General features: G+C 37.5%; 1 protein-coding gene across 4 annotated transcripts in view; it reads left to right on the top strand.

Annotated features, from left to right (window-relative positions):
* LNPK (lunapark, ER junction formation factor) overlaps positions 1 to 17107 on the top strand; it is a 100086-nt gene that overhangs the window by 59912 nt on the left and 23067 nt on the right. For all 4 annotated transcript variants that reach the window (XM_062188179.1, XM_062188205.1, XM_062188186.1 and 1 more), the window contains one exon: positions 6044 to 6253. In XM_062188179.1, the coding sequence (XP_062044163.1) occupies positions 6044 to 6253 (210 nt within the window). The remainder of the gene's footprint in view (positions 1 to 6043; positions 6254 to 17107) is intronic.

Here is a 17107-nt window from a genome sequence, read left to right as displayed (position 1 = left end):
ATCCTCCACTGCCTTCCCAGGCCACAGCAGAGAGCTGGACTGGAAGAGGAGCAACCGGGACAGAATCTGGCGCCCCACCCGTGACTAGAACCTGGGGTGCCGGCACCACAGGCAGAGGACTAGGAAGTGAGCTGCGGCACTGGCCTAACTCATTCTTTAACATTCATTCTTTAACTCATGAATTTGCGTCTCATTGTTTTGAGTAATCTTATGATCATTCTTTTGAATTTCTTTTCAGGCATTTCACCAATCTCTTTGTCTTCACATTCTTTTTTTATTTTTTATTTTTTAAGATTTATTTATTTATTTGAAAGAGTTACAGAGAGGCAGAGACAGAGAAAGAGAGAGATCTTCCATCCACAGGTTCACTCCCCAAATATCTTCAATGACCAGAGCTGGGCCAATTGAAGCCAGGAGCCAGGAGCTTCTTCTGATTCTCCCACGTGGGTTCAGGGTCCAAGCACTTGGGCCAATTTCTACTGTTTCCTCAGGTGATGACAGAGAGCTGGATTGGAAGTGGAGCGCTGGGACTTGAACTGGTGCCCGCCCATAGGGGATTCTGGCATTGCAGGTAGCAGCTTTACCCACTATGCCACAGCACCAGCCTCAGTCTTCACGTTCTAATACTGAAGTGTTGTTATGTTCCTTTTATTGAGTCATATTGTCTTTACTTTATTCACGTTTCTTGTATTTCTATGTTTATTTTTGTGCATTTATGGAAACATTTGTTGGCTTTTCCTAGATGACCCTGTTGCTTAGTGGGTTGTGTGCTCCTTTGGTGGATAGCCAAAAGCGTGTGCTGGGTAGGGACAGGAAAATCTGGTCAGTGCTTGTAGGGGGGGTGGACAAGTGTTCAGGGAAACACCCAGGTTTAGCGTGGTAGATCCCTTCTACTGTGAGGAGGGACGGTATGTTCACCTTAGTTTGCATGCTCACAGTCTCACCTCCTCCCTGCTAAGGTGATCAGTGCCCATGGTGAGCTCACAGAGGCTATGCACTCCATTCATGCCAGTGCATGAACCACACAAATGATCTGTGCAATCCTCAGTGTGAGCAGGGGACCCTCTGCAGTGACCTACCTCGGGCACTCAGCGAATTCTGAGCATCTGCAGCCAGATACAGTGATTATCCAGAGACCCAACTCTATCCCACACCCTGTTGTAAACTCACAGAATTCCCATGTGGCATGCAGAGCTCCCTCAGTCACAGGGAGGAGGGAATCTGTTCTGAGACCCACATTCTTTCCCCATCCACAGAGAGAGCCAAGATATTCCCAGAGGCAGCTGCCTGTTGCTGTTCTGCCTTGGCAGTTTGATTCAGTGATAGAAAGGAGTGCCTCACAGGCCTAAGTGCCTACTGCTAACCCTCCAGGCCAGATTCAAAGTCAGTGGGACTGTAGATTCATCTCTCAGATAAAATCCCCTTGCTGTATGCACATAAGCCGCAAGCAGCCTCTACTTGCCTTATTAAGATGATGCTTCCTCCCTGCTAGTCACTGGGTGGAGATGGGAAGAAAGCGATATAATCTCCCTTCACTGGGTTAGGAGAGCACCTTGTGGTCCTCAAAGTTCTCTGTCAGTGACATGGGCTGCTGCAGACACCTCTCATCTTGCTCCAAGAAGACAAGAAGAGGGCGTCTGCTGCACTCCTGACTGCAGAGTTGCTGGTGGTGTATCTGCTCACTGCTGTGTTTGTACTGTCTGTGCTGATTCATGGCATGTCTCTCCTTTCTGTAGAATTTCTATTGTAAACTTTTCTCCAACGCTGCCCTTGGAATGAAATTCCTCTGCTTTTCTACTGTTATCATCCCATGGTCAAAGTCAGCATGTCCTTTCGCTGTTAAGCAATCTTGGACTCTGTGTTGGTTTTCTTACTTAATTTTTTACACCAGCCATAAGGAAGTTGTCATTATGAGGAAGCTGAATTGAGAGATATCATTAACCTGGAGAAGGCTGTATGCACATCTAGTAAACAGACTAGAGCTAAAAGTAAGATGGTTCGACCCTAGAGTCTGTTTTGTACAACTATGCTGTTTTGCCATTGTTTTTTTTTTTTTTGATTTGAACTTTCTTTCTTTTTTTTTTATTAAACTTTTATTTAATGAATATAAATTTCCAAAGTGTTTTGCCATTGTTTTGAACTTTGTTTTTTTCCTTTTGTTTGCTGTAATGTAGATTTTTGTGTGTTTTTTTTTTAAAGATTTATTTTTTATCTATTTGAAAGACAGAGTTACAGAGAGAGGTAGAGACAGAGAGAGAGGTCTTCCATCCACTGGTTCACTCCTCAGATGGCCACAATGGCCGGAGCTGTGCCAATCCGAAGCCAAGAGCCAGGAGCTTTTTCTCTGAGTCTCCCATGTGGGTGCAGGGGCCCAAGGACTTGCTTTCCCAGGCCATAGCAGAGAACTGGATTGGAAGAGGTGCAGCCAGGACTAGAACTGGCACCCATATAGGATGCTGGCGCTTCAGGCCAGGACTCTTACCCGCTGCACCACAGTGCTGGCCCCAGATTTTTGTTTTGATATTTTGGTTCTGTTTGCTTCATTTTGAATTTAAAAGCAATATAGATGTGTACTCATATTTGGTGAGTGTGATTATTTTTGAATGGTTGGTTGGTTGTTGATGGGAATGGAAACATCCTTCACTTAAGACCTGATCTTCTAGAACATTCCTTAATGATATTTTCTGAAGTTGATGTGAAATGCATGGTAACTCATTTTTGACAGATTGTGTTTCACGTTCGAACATTGGAAATTTTGATTAAATGATATGACTTTTTTTTTTTAGTACTAGGGACTTTAGAATAATTCATATAAAATGTTGGTAAATGAATGAGAACTAGTTAAAAACAAATAATTTAGATGTTCAAATTAAGGCTACCAGAATATTTCATAACATTTACCAACTACTGTGAACTATTGGTGATATTGTAACCCTTTGCTACCTTCTTTTCCTTTGAAAATAATGAAACTGCATTTCTCCATTTCTTGATTTTTTTTTTTTTTTTTTTGACAGGCAGAGTGGACAGTGAGAGAGAGAGACAGAGAGAAAGGTCTTCCTTTTGCCGTTGGTTCACCCTCCAATGGCCGCCACGGTTGGTGCGCTGCGGCCGGCGCACCACGCTGATCCGATGGCAGGAGCCAGGTGCTTATCCTGGTCTCCCATGGGGTGCAGGACCCAAGTATTTGGGCCATCCTCCACTGCACTCCCTGGCCACAGCAGAGAGCTGGCCTGGAAGAGGGGCAACCGGGACAGAATCGGTGCCCCGACCGGGACTAGAACCTGGTGTGCCGGCGCCGCAAGGCAGAGGATTAGCCTAGTGAGCCGCGGCGCCGGCCCATTTCTTGATTTTTCTATAACACTTTTCCCTTTTCTAAATTTAGATTTAAAATTACTAAGCTATGTCTCTTTATGGAATGCTAGACTTGGTATTGTTAACTAGTTATAGACCTCACCTTTCAGTAACATACAAGTGATAATTAAAGAGTATATTAGTAAATTTTCACAGAATAAAGGCACATTCAGAGGAAGCAATCACAGTCTTTGTTCAAGAAGTGAAAGGATAATAGTTCCTTTAATACAGCCTAATAAATGCTAAACTTCTAATTATCTAGAAGAAAAATGTCATTTTTGAGATATGTCTTACCTGGAAATTGGCTAAAACATGATTTACAGTATTTGATGCTTGTAATTTTTTAATTAACTTAAATTGCCAGGTTTTATTATGATTTCATTGATCTCTATACCTTTTGCAGCATTTAATGACATTCGTAATATTCAACCATATTCCTGTGAGTGAATGATAATTAAATGGCCTGCTAATTTGCAGGAGGTGTTAGGTAATGATTAGTTAAAGTAGTATCTGAACTTTTCTGTATAATCTATATGGAAAGAAGCAACCACAAATATAGTTCCATTTATATAATTATAATGGTTTGTTATTTATTATTGCAGTAGCTTGGTTAGAGACTAAATTATAAGCCAGTGGAAAGCAGTTTTCCCAGCAATTATAGCTAAAATCATTTGAAAATAGTTGTGTGAAAGCATTGTCATTTAAAATAATAAGTATTAAATAAATTTACAGACGTTATTTTATTTAATCCTGAAATCAATCTTGTGAGTAAAGAATATCACTATTCTAATTTTACAAAGAAACACCTGGTTTATTGTAGTTAAGTTACCTATCTGAGATCATGTAGCTATAGCCAGGACTCCAGACAGACCTATCTGGTGGCAGCATCTAGGTATTATTTATTTATTTATTTACTTTGTAAAGATTTATTTATTTATTTATTTGAAGGTCAGAGTTGCAGAGAGAGAGGGAGAGAGAGAGGTCTTCCATCCGCTGGTTCACTCTCCAGTTGGCTGCAATGGCCAGAGCTGCGCCAATCTGAAGCCAGGAGCTAGGAGCTTCCTCCTGGTCTCTCATGAGGGTGCAGGGGTCCAAGTACTTGGGCCATCTTCTACTGCTTTCCCAGGCCAAAGCAGAGAGCTGGATCAGAAGTGGAGCAGCCAGGTCTCAAACCGGCACCCATATGGGATGCCAGCACTTCAGGCCAGGGCGTTAACCCACTGTGAAACAGAGCCGGCCTTGTTTATTTATTTATTTTTAGACTTATTTACTTGTTTGAAAGGCAGAGAGGGAGAGAGAGCACATTTCCATCCTCTGGTTCACTCCCCAAATGGCTGCAGTGGCAAGAAATGGGCCTGGCTGAAGTCAAGAGCAAGGAAGTCAATACGGGTCTCCCACGATGGGTGGCAGGGGCCCAAGCACTTGGGCCACCTTCAGCTGCCTTCCCAAGTGCATTAGCAGGGAGATGTATTGGAAGTGGAGCATTCAGGTCTCTAACCACTGCTCTGATAACAGGATGTTGGCATCATAGGTGGCAGCTTAACCTGCTGTGCTACATCTGGAGGCCCCTATGTTCTTAACTAGTAGACTAGATTGTGGTGAATTGAGATATGACACTAGAGCTCTGCTTTGATTTGCAGTGAACTTTTTATGAAAATATTTTAAGTGTCAAATAGATTCCAAATAAAACACTTTGCTTCTGGGAATGTGCTTTTTTACTACTCATGCTGATTCAAATATTACATTTTTAGTTTCAACCAGCTAAATCAGAATTTGTGATAATTTAATATAATAATGGAATTAAAAAGTTGTAAGGGCCTCTTGATTTGAGATCTTACCATTGACATTCAAATAAGATATTGTTGGGAATGGAAAGAATGATAGGATTTTATTTTATTGAGTAGGGATCATGAAACTTTTTCTGTGCAGGGCCAGATAGTAAATATAGTAAATGGCTATGAGAGCCATATGGTCTGTGTTGCAGCTACTCAACTCTTCGAAAGCAGCCATAGACAATGTGTAAACAAAGAACAGGGCTCTGTTCCAATAAAATAACAAAAAGGGGCGGCAGCCTGGACTTGGCACATTCGCAGATCCCTGTTGTTCTACAACCAAAAGCTAAGATTTATTTACAGCAGCACATTGTTTTTGCAGAGTGGAAGTTTTCCTTTATTGAATGTATTGGCAAAAAGAAATTTTCCCAAAAAAACGGCAATAACATAAAGGAAAATGAGTATCTAAAAGTAAAGAATACTTTTTCCACATTTCTGTAACTACTTAATTATTTCATGGATTTTTTGGTAGTTCCAGAATATGCTTCTTAAAGTGATCAATTTTTTTTAAGTTTGAAAAATGATTAACGATTTGAAATTATTGCTAATTCTGATTAACTTTCTTTTCTTTATCATAATTGGGAATTTTATTGTAAAAAAGATGTGACACAGAATTGAATGATTCTTTTTGGAATTTATTTTTAAAAGTCATATCAGCAGATAGACTTGTATGAAAATCTGCAGTTGGATTGTAGGTGCAGAAGTGGAGTACTCTGTTTAGGTGTTATATAAATTTCTTACTATGTGCAGTTTTTACTCTTTAATACTTTCTGGTGCCACAATATTTTAATAAATGTAAGTCATTTGTTGCTGATTTGGTATGATATTTATTAAATCTAGTATACGCTTACTCTTCTCAGAGATTCGTCAGCGAACTACAGCTCAAAGAAACCTATCTCCAGCACCACCAACCTCTAACCAGGGCCCTTCACCAGTTCCAGTATCTCCTGCACCACCAAAAGATACTTCAGCCCCTGGTGGACCCCCAGAAAGAACTGTTACTTCAGCTGTACCGTCAAATGTGTTACCAAGACGCCTTGGATCCCCTGCTACTTCTGTGCCTGGAATGGGTAAACAGAGCACTTAATGTTATTTACAGTTTATATTGTTTTCTCTGGTTACCAATAAAATGGGCCATTTTCAGACAGCATGGAAATAACATTTCATTTGGAAATAGCAGAGCAGTTATCTGATTAAGCAGGAGTTCCATATTCAATTAGCCATAACTCTTTACAGCTGGCACCTTGTGATACTGAAATCTATTTCTTGAGCTCATTTAACTGTTATGGCTTCTTTGTTTAAATGGCAATAAAACTTTGAGTATTTTGTAGTCAACAATATAACATATCTTTTTATATTTAACATTAGGATGACTCCAGATTTATATAATATAGAGATGGAACGCTTTTACCAAACCCTGCACATACATTTTTAAACATGACAACATTTTGGGAAGAATATTTCCTGCCTTGTGTTGCACAATATTCCTTTGTTCATAAGAGCTGGTAGATTTTTTTTAATAGAACCATAGTATTTTCTGATATTTTACAAAGTTCTTTTAACATACTGTCTTTACTATTTTATTTCTTCATTCTCTTTCAGTGGAGTGGATCTTTAAGAGAAGAGTCTGTTCTGGAGTAGAACATATTACCCATGGTTTTTGTTTTTTTTGGAATGTGGCTGGGGCATAGAAGTCCACTGCCTTAGTAGATCATATTATTTTGTGTAGATTTATATGTCATCATTGAATAGGATATTAAATTATTTTATTTTAGGATACTTAATGCTAATTTACAGTAGTATTTCATAACTAATTAGTAACATGATTTATAATGATTTTGATGTTGGCAGAAATCTTTATTAGTTATTCAGCATTTATGTAATCAAATCTAAATATTACTTATTATGTTTGATTTTTTTCCCATTTTCCTTCAAAAATACAGCATACAATTTTAGAAGACTAAAAAACTACCAATTTATAAACAAATAAGACTGACTACAAATTAAATGTATGTCAGCCTTATATATATATATTTTTTTTTTCAAACAGGCAGTGTGGATAGTGAGAGAGAGAGACAGAGAGAAAGGTCTTCCTTTTCTGTTGGTTCACCCTCCAATGGCGGCTGCAGCCAGCGCATCTCGCTGATCCGAAGCCAGGAGCCAGGTGCTTCTCCTGGTTTCCCATGCGGGTGCAGGGCCCAAGGACTTGGGCCATCCTCCACTGCCTTCCCGGGCCATAGCAGAGAGCTGGCCTGGAAGAGGGGCAACCGGGATAGAATCCGGTGCCCCAACTGGGACTAGAACCCCGTGTGCTGGCGCCGCAAGGTGGAGGATTAGCCTGTTAAGCCACGGCGCCGGCCTTAAGTAGTTCTTTTTAAAAAACTTTTCAAATTTGGTGGATAATGACATCACTATAAGGCAGCCATATATTTTGTAAAACTGAAAAATGCTAAACTGAAAATTATTCAACTTTCAGTTGATTTGAGATACCTATGATTTATCAATTAAAGTTCTGGTTTAAAGAAATTCCAACAGATTTTTAGGAAATGAAAGTTTAGCAACATATATACAAGGGATTCATCAAAATATGGAAAGTAGAATTAAAGGGATGAGTTTGTTTTGGTGTAAAAACAACTTTGAAATTCATACTTTTTAAGTAATATACATTTTTAATGTATTATGAAAAAGATTTTACAACAAAATAAACTCATGCTTTTAATTACATTTTTCCACAAACTTTTTGGGGTACCTTTCAATAATAAGAAGAACTGTATGGTTTGTGTATGTATGGAGCTATAGAAAGAATAATGAATTCAGTTTCATTATCAGGTAGCCATAACATATTATGATGATGTTTTAAACAATTTCTGTGTGAGAGATTGTGTTTAAATCATATATTGCCCAAAATATGAATGAGTTAAATGATTTATTATAGAGTATTAATAATTCATTTTTTCATTATTCCTCATTTGTGTAAGTGAATCAGTTTAATGTGTATTACCACAGGGCTCCCATATGTTTGAAAATTAATAACCAGCAGGTACTTGATAGTTTGCCAAGCTGTGTAAAAATGACCAGTTTTCCTACAATGATTACTTTTGATGTTTGTATTAATTACTACTGTCCATAACAGCATGAGTATGAAGATATATTATTTTAAAGGTTATTAGTATACAAGGGTTGTAAGATATTTTTATGAGATCTTTTTTATGTGTCCAGATTTCTTTGTGTACAAGCTCACTTTAAATATGTAGAAATAAATTACTTCAGCAAAAGTTAAGTTAGATGAAATGCTTTCAAAATTTATTTTGCCATATTAATTCAGTTAGAAAATATGATAATTAGGGATGACAGTGTCCAAATTTTTTTTTAAGGTTTATTTATTGAAAGAGCTACAAAGAGAAGGAGGGCAAGAGAGGGAGAGGGAGAGGGAGAGAGAGGGAAAGGGAGCAGGAGGGAGAGAGAGAGACAGAGAGAGAAAATATGAATCTTCCATCCATTGATTCACTTCCCAGATAGATGGCTGCAATGGCCAGAGCTGAGCCAGACTGAAGCCAGAGCCAGGAATTTGTCTGGGTCTCCCATGTTGGGGTGCAGGAGCCCAAAAACTTGGGCCATCTTCTGCTACTTTTGTCAGGCAGGGAGCTTGATCAAAAGTGGAGCAGCTGGGACGTGAACTGGTGTCCATATGTCAGAGTGGCCTCACAGGTGGTAGCTTTTTTTACTATGCCACAATGCTGGCCCCCAGTTTATTTTTCAATAATAAATGAATATTATCAGCACAAATAAATAATAATTTATTCGCTGTCTTAAAAATATTTTTTTAAATTATTATTATTATTTTTTTGACAGGCAGAGTGGATAGTGAGAGAGACAGACAGAGAGAAAAGTCTTCCTTTTTGCCGTTGGTTCACCCTCCAATGGCCGCTGTGGCCGGCGCATCTCGCTGATCCGAAGGCAGGAGCCAGGTGCTTCTCCTGGTCTCCCATGCGGGTGCAGGGCCCAAGGACTTGGGCCATCCTCCACTGCCTTCCCGGGCCATAGCAGAGAGCTGGCCTGGAAGAGGGGCAACCGGGATAGAATCCGGCTCCCCAACTGGGACTAGAACCCGGTGTGCCGGCGCCGCAAGGCGGAGGATTAGCCTGTTGAGCCACGGCGCCAGCCTAAAAATATTCTTGATTTCTACTAAGAACTTGTTCTAGAACCTAGATTTCATTTACTATAGCTATAATTTTGATATCCATTACTCTTTATTTTACATAATGATAGCTTTTGGGTTTGTAATTATTTCCAGAAAAAAATGTTTTTACTATTCTTTTAAAATATTAAAATAGTATTGCTATTAGAATGTAAAGCCAGTCTAGAATGCTTTAAAGTTTTGGTCACAGCCATTTTGAAAGCCTTGAATCTTTGTATAGCAAAGTTTGTCCCATTTTCTTGCAGAGTTTTCTATGTGTTCTCCATATAAATCTCCATTGCTACCCAACTTATTCTTAGAATTCATCTTGCCTTATTTTACAAATTCAAACAACACATTTTATTTATTTTATTTTCTCACTTTCTTCTCAATGCCTTCTAGTGTGTTGTCTCTTAATTCAGTATATCTGTAAACAGTTCTCTTTCAGTCTTCAGAGGTCATGGAGTTACAACAGACATAGTTTGACTATATAGCTGTTTTTGTTATTTTTATATAGTAATATAAATCATTACCTAAATTTTTGTTTTTATTCTACTCCTAACTGTATATTAATATCTCCTGGTACTGCCTAATTTATTACATTAACATAGTATATCTCTCCATTTGTAGTTCTTTAATTCTCTTAATGATGTTTTATAGTATTCAGTATATAGCTTTTATACATTTTAGGGTCAAATTTACATCTATTTCATATTTTTGTTGCTATTGTAAATGACATTATTTCATTAACATTTCCGTTGCTCTTCTATGTAGAAACAGTTTTTTTTTTTTTTGTATGTAGATCTCACATCTTGTGATCTTCCTTAAACTCACTTTTTGGTTTTGCATGGTATTTTCTACTTAGATGATCACAATGTCTGTGGAAAAAAGTGCTTTTCCCTTTCCAGTCTGGTTTCCTTTTATTCATTTTTCTTATCTTGTTATATTAGCTAGACCCTTTGTGATGAGAGCAGACATCGTTGTTCATTTCATGGAGAATTAATTACTCTTTCATTATTCAACATCATGCTAGTTCCAGAGTTTTTGTAATAAATTCCTCTATCAGATTGAAGAATTGACCTATTCTATTAGTTGAAGGTTTTCATCAGCAGATGGTAGATAATGCTTTTTCTGCACCTGTTGAGATGTTTGTATTGAATTTTGCATTTAGTTTTAATGTCTGTTCATGTAGTGAGTTATATTATTTAATTAAATGTTAAGCCACCTTGTTTTCTTGGAATAAATATCACTTGGTCATGATGTGTTGTCATCTTTGTCTTTCTCTCTCTCTCACTCTCTCTCTCTCTCTCTCTCTCACACACACACACACACACTTATATATGTGTATTTATATACATTACAGATAGTTGGATTTAATTTGCTAATGTTCTCTTTAAGTGTTTACATCAATGTTCCTTAGAGATACTGGTTTAAAATATTTTTTTTCCTTTTACACTCTTTCATATTTTGATATCAGATTAATGCAGGCCTCATAGTGTGAGTAAGTATTTCCTGGTTTTCTTTCTTCCTTCCTTCCTTTCTTTCTTTCTTTCATTCGTTCGTTCATTCGTTTGTTCGACAGGCAGAGTTAGACAGAGAGACAGAGAGAAAGGTCTTCCTTTTCCGTTGGTTCACCCCCCAAATGGCTGCTATGACCAGCGCATTGTGGCTTCCTCCTGGTCTCCCATGCGGGTGCAAGGGCCCAAGCATTTGGGCCATCCTCCACTGCACTCCCGGGCCACAGCAGAGAGCTGGACTGGAAGAGGAGCAACTGGGACAGAATCCGGCGCCCTGACTGGGACTAGAACCTGGGGTGCTGGCGCCACAGGCGGAGGATTAGCCTAGTGAGCTGTGACGCCAGCCGGTATTATTTCTTTCTTAAATAATTGATATTATTCTTTCTTTAATTAGTGTGATTTCTCTTTTGGTGGAATTACCAGTTGAAGCATGGAGTTTTCTTTGTGGAAAAAAATTTTCTTTTCCTAAATAATTTTAAAAAATTCCGTTTCTTTTAAAAAATCCTGTAGGGTTATAGTCACACAAAAATAGACATAAAAAAAATCTCAGCAAAATTTTAGTGGTGAATTCACATTATCTCTGTTCTTGAGTGAACTTAAATAATGTGGTAGTCTTTTGAAGAATTTGTCCATATCTAACTTGTAGAACTTATTTTGCAAAAAGTTATCATGTTCCCTTGTTATCTTTAATATAGTTATGTATTACACTATTTTACATGTTGTTGGTATCTCACCACCCTCCCCACCCCCCGCCTTTTGAGAGGCAGAGAGACAGAGAAAGCATGGATACTTTCCAACTTGTGGCTTATCCCCAACCCCTAAGTTAATCTAGTGAAAGAAAAGCACCTAATGGCTTTGAGATATCGCCATTGCCTTTTTGAGTCTGCATCAGTAGGAAGCTATATTCAGGAACCAGAGTTGGGAGCTGGAAATCAAACTCAGGCACTTTGATCTAGGACTCAGGAATCCTTAATCTGTGTCTTGACTGCTAGACCCAACATCCATGCCTGCATTTTAGTATTTTGTTTTTTCTTTTTTCCACCAATTCATCTGGCTAGAGATTTGTCAATTTTATTAATCTTCTGAAAGAACTTTAATTAATAGCTTTCCCCTATTATTTTGTATTTCTACTTTATTAGTTTTCTTCTTTATTATTATTTTTGATTCTGTTTATTTTAGATTTCATTTGCTGTTTTCTAGCTTCTTTTAAGGTAGTAGAAAGCATGTAAAAATCCTATCTTCTTTTGTAAAACAGGTACTTCATGTTAAAATTTTCCTGCAAGTTCTTCTTTGGTTGTATATCATAAATTTTGTTATGTTTTTTGATTTTCATTCATTAAAAATACTTTCTGGTTTTCCTTTTGATTTTTCTTTGAATCTTCAGTTATTTAGATATGTTATTTAGTTTCCAAATATATGAGATTTTTTTTTCAGAATTTTTTCTGTTGCCAGTTTCTAATTTAATTCTGTATGGGTTTGAAAACATGTGTTGTATTATTTTAATCTTAAATGTATTGAAACTTGTTTTATGTTCCAGAATGTCATATATTGGAAAATGTTTTCTGTTCACTTGAAAATATGTTTTCTGTTGGGTAGAGGTATAAATATCAATGATGGTCAAGTTGGTAGATAGCAATGCTTAAATCCTCTGTATTGTTCCTGATTTTCTATCTGCTTATTCTCCTAATTGTTGAGAGAAGAATGTTGAGACCTCCAACTGTACTTATTTGTCTGGTTTGGTTTTTTTTTTTTTTCATGTAGTTTGATTAGTTTTTGTTTGATATGTTTTGAAACTCTGTTGTGATACACATATGTGTTTTGGGATTTTTGTGTGTTCTTGATGAATTGATTCCTTTGTTTCTATGAAATTACCATTTTTAACCCTGGTAATATTGTTTGCTCTAACATCTATTCTGTTTGATATTAGTACAGCTATTATACATTTCTTTTGATTGGTGTTGGCATGCTTACATCTTTTTCTGTAATTTTGCTTTTAGCCTGTTTATTAAAGTGTAATTTTTGGATAGGCAGCATATGTTGAGCTTTGTTTTGTGTTCATCCTGGCAATCGTAAGAGTATTCAGGTCACGTACATTTAACATCATGATTGGTGTGTTTGGGTTTGAGTTTAAGTGTTCTATTTATTTTTTTTCTGTTTTTCCTATCTGTTCTCTGTTACCTTTTTCCTCACTTTCTACCCTCTTTTGGATTGAGTATCATTTCTGATTACATTTATTCTTTTTGGCTGCCTTATTGGCTGTAACACTTTTTTGGGGTTATTAGTGGCTGCTTTGGGGTTATAGTATATATCTTTAATTTATCACAGTTTTCCTTTAAATGATATAATACGACATCACAAAAGGTTTTGAAGAATCTAACAATAGTATAATTTCCATGTCTTACCCCTGGCCTTTGTGCTACATTTGTCCTATATTTATATTGTTTTAACCCAGTAATAATTATTTTTCCTTTAAGCAGTGAACTTGCTTTTTTTTTTTTTTTTTTTTTGAAGATTTATTTATTTATTTGAAAATCAGAGTTACACACAGAGAGAGAAGGAGAGTCAGAGAGAAAGAGAGGTCTTCTGTCCTCTGGCTGAACAGCTGGAGCTGTGCCAATCTGAAGCCAGGAGCTTCTTCTGGGTCTCCCACACTGGTGCAGGGGCCATCTCTACTGCTTTCCCAGGCCACAACAGAGAGCTGGCTTGAAAGTGGAGCAGCCAGGACTCAAACTGGCACCCATATGGGATGCCGGCACTGCAGGCGGCAGCATTACTGGCTATGCAACAGCGCCAGCCCTGCAGTGAACTAGCTTTTAAAGTGATTTTTATTTTTGTTTTTTAAAGATTTATTTACTAATTTGAAAGGCAGAAATAGGAGAGAGAGAGAGAGAGAGAGAGGGAGAGAATGAATCTTACATTTGCTGGTTCATTCCCCAAATGGCCACAATGACCAGGATTGGACAAGCCCCAAGCCAGAAGCCGGGAGCTTCTTTTGGATCTCCCACATGGGTGTGGGGGCCCATGTATTTGGGTCATCTTCTACTTTCCCAGCTTCATTAGCAGGGAGCTGTGTTGGAAGTAGAGCAGCCGGAACTTGAACTGGTGTCCATATGGGATGCTGGCACTTGCATGTGGAGGCTTAACCTGCTATGCCGCATCACTGAGCCCTAAAGTGATTTTAAAAATAAAAAGTCTTTTGTTTACCCATGTGGTAACCAGTCAGATAACTCCTCAATCCTTTATGTAGATCTAGTTTTCTGTCTGCTGCCACTTTCCTTCTTCTTGTAATATTTCTTGTAATATAGTACTGCTAATGATGAATACTTTCAATTTTATATGTTTGAAAAAGTCTTCCTTTTCTTCATTTTGAAAAGGTATTTACAGTGGAATTTTCAGAGGTTTAAAGATACTGTTTCACTGTCTTCTGGCATACATATATGCTGGTAAGAAGTCTGCTGTCATTCTTGTCTCTTTCACTGTATGTAATGTATCTTTTTCTGGCTACTTAAAGATTTTGTGTGTATCTTGATTTTTTTTTTTTAAAGGTTTATTTATTTGAAACGTATAGTTACAGAGAGAGAGGGAGAGAAAGAGAGATCTTACATCTGCCGATTCACTCCCTGGATGGTCACAATGTCTGGAGCTAGGCCATGCTGAAGCCATGGGTACAGGGGTCCAAGCACTTGGGCCATGTCCACTACTTTCCCAGGCAAATTAGCAGGGAGCTGGATTGGAAGTGGGAACAGCTGGGACTTGAGCTGGCATTTTAGGTGGCGGCTTTATCTGTTATACCATAGTGCCGACCCCTATCATTGATTTTAAGCCATTTAATCATGTCCTATCTTGGTGTAAAACTGTGTCTCTGTGCTTGGGATTTGTTAATATTCTTGGATCTATGGGTTTTAAAAATTTTTTTATTATTTTTGACTAACAACTTACAGTTAAACATTTGTATAGGGTATGGTACAATACTTCAATACATACATACAGCATGAATCAATAAAGCCAGGCAACCATCTTTTCCATCTCCTTATCTTTTTCCTCTGTTGAGAGCCTAGCAACTCTTCTCCTGTTCTTTATATCATATATAATATACTGTTGTGAGCTGTAGTCATTTCCCTGTGTTGTTTTACTGTGTTAACGTCTATGTTTTGGTACCTGATATCTGACCTCCTTCTATCTCCCTCCTCCCTGCCTTGCCTAGCATGTAGTAATCACTATTCTAAGTACAGATCAAGTATCTAACTTTCCCATAGGAAAAAAGTAGCTTATTTCACTTAATATGATCTCCAGTTCCATTCATTTAGCTGTAGATGCCAGGATTTTATTCTTTTTTTTTTTTAATGGCTGAATAATATTCTCTTTCACATATTGTTTATCCATTCATCTATTGATGAACGTCTAGGTTGATTCCATATCTTGGCCTTGTGAATAGTGCTGCAGTGAACATGGCTGTACACATACCTCTTTCATTTGCTAATTTCAGTTCTTTTGGATATATACCCAGAAATGGGATAGCTGGGTCAAATGGGAGGTCTATTTTTATTTTTTTGAGAGACCTTATATTGTCCTTCATAATGACTATATATTACATATTTTTGCATTTCCAGGGAAAATATATAAGGGCTTCTTTTTTTTTCACATCTTCACCAGCATTTATTATTATTATTATTATTATTACTGGATAATAACTAGATAATAACCATTCTAAATAAAGCAAGATATCTCATTATGGTTTTGATTTAAAATTTTCTGATAGCTAGTATTGTTGAACTTTTTTTTTCATGCATTTGTTGGCTATTTGCATTTCTTTTGAGAAATGCCTTTTCAAATCTTTTTCCCATTTGTAACTGAATAGTTTCTTTTCTGAGTTTTTTTTTTTTTTTTTTGAAATCCTTACATAGTCTAGGTATTCTCTCTTAAGTAAATAGTTTGAAAATATTTTTGGCCATTGTATTGGTTGCCTCTTCATTTTCTGATTGTTTCCTCTCCAGTGCACAGGATTCTTAGTTTGATATAATCCTATTTGTCTGTTTTTGCTTTTTTCACCTGTGCTTTTTGGGTCTTATCCAAGAAGTCATTGCCTATACCAAAGTCTTGTTTTCTTCTAGTTAATTTCATAGTTTCTGGTTTTAAATTTAGATCTGCAATTCCTTTTGAATTGAGTTTCATATAAGGTGATGGAAATGAGGGAGTTATATCAGTCTTCTATATAGGTATAGTGAGTTTTCCCAGCATAATTTATTAAAGCTTGTCCTTTCTTCAGGATATGTTTTTATGCCTTCATCAAAGGTGGATTGGCTGTAGATGTGTGAATTCATTTCTGGAACTTTTATTGTATTCCGTTTGCCATGTATCTGTCTTTATGCCAGTTCCATGTCATTTTTGATTTTGATAGCTGTGTGATAAATCTTGAAATCTGGTATTGTGATGCCTCCAACTTTATACTTTTTAAGATTGGTTTGGCTATTCAGTCATTTGTACTTCCCTATGTATTTTAAGTTTATATTTTCGGGGCTGGCGCTGTGGCACAGCAGGTTAACGCCTTGGCCTGAAGCGCTGCATCCCATATGGGCGCCAGTTCTAGTCCCAGCTGCTCCTCTCTGCTTTGGCCTGGGAAAGCAGTAGAAGATGGCCCAAGTCCTTGGGCCCCTGCGCCCGCGTGGGAGACCCGGAAGAAGCTCCTGGCTCCTGGCTTTGGATTGGCATAGCTCCGGCCATTGCAGCCATCTGGGGAGTAGACCATCAGATGGAAGACCTCTCTCTCTCTCTCTCTACCTCTCCTCTCTCTGTGTAACTCTGACTTTCAAATAAATAAATAAATCTTTAAAAAAAAAAGTAAAAAAAAATATATATTTTTTTAGTTCTGTGATTTTGATGAGGATTGCATTGAATGTGTAAATTTCTATGTGTAGAATGTGCATTTATATAATATTAATTCTTCCAATCCATGGATATCAGAGGTATTTCCACTTTGTTGTGTTTCTTCCATTTCTTTGATAAGTGTTTTGTAATTTTCATTGTAGATGTATTCCTCATGATTGGTTGAAATGATTCCAAGGTATTTATTTTATTGTGTATTTTTGTAGCTGTTATGAATGGAATTATCTTTAAGTTTTAACATTTGTTTGAAAAGCAGAAAGAGAGACCTCCCTTCTGCTAGTTTGCTTCTCAACTGTCTGCAACAGCCAGAGTTAGGCCAGGCTGAAACTAGGAGTCAGGAATTCAAT

This window comes from Lepus europaeus, chromosome 1 (genome assembly GCF_033115175.1).
Source record: "Lepus europaeus isolate LE1 chromosome 1, mLepTim1.pri, whole genome shotgun sequence".
NCBI lineage: Eukaryota > Metazoa > Chordata > Mammalia > Lagomorpha > Leporidae > Lepus > Lepus europaeus.
Note: the sequence above shows the minus strand (reverse complement) of the source record. Positions and strands in the feature narration are given on the sequence as shown.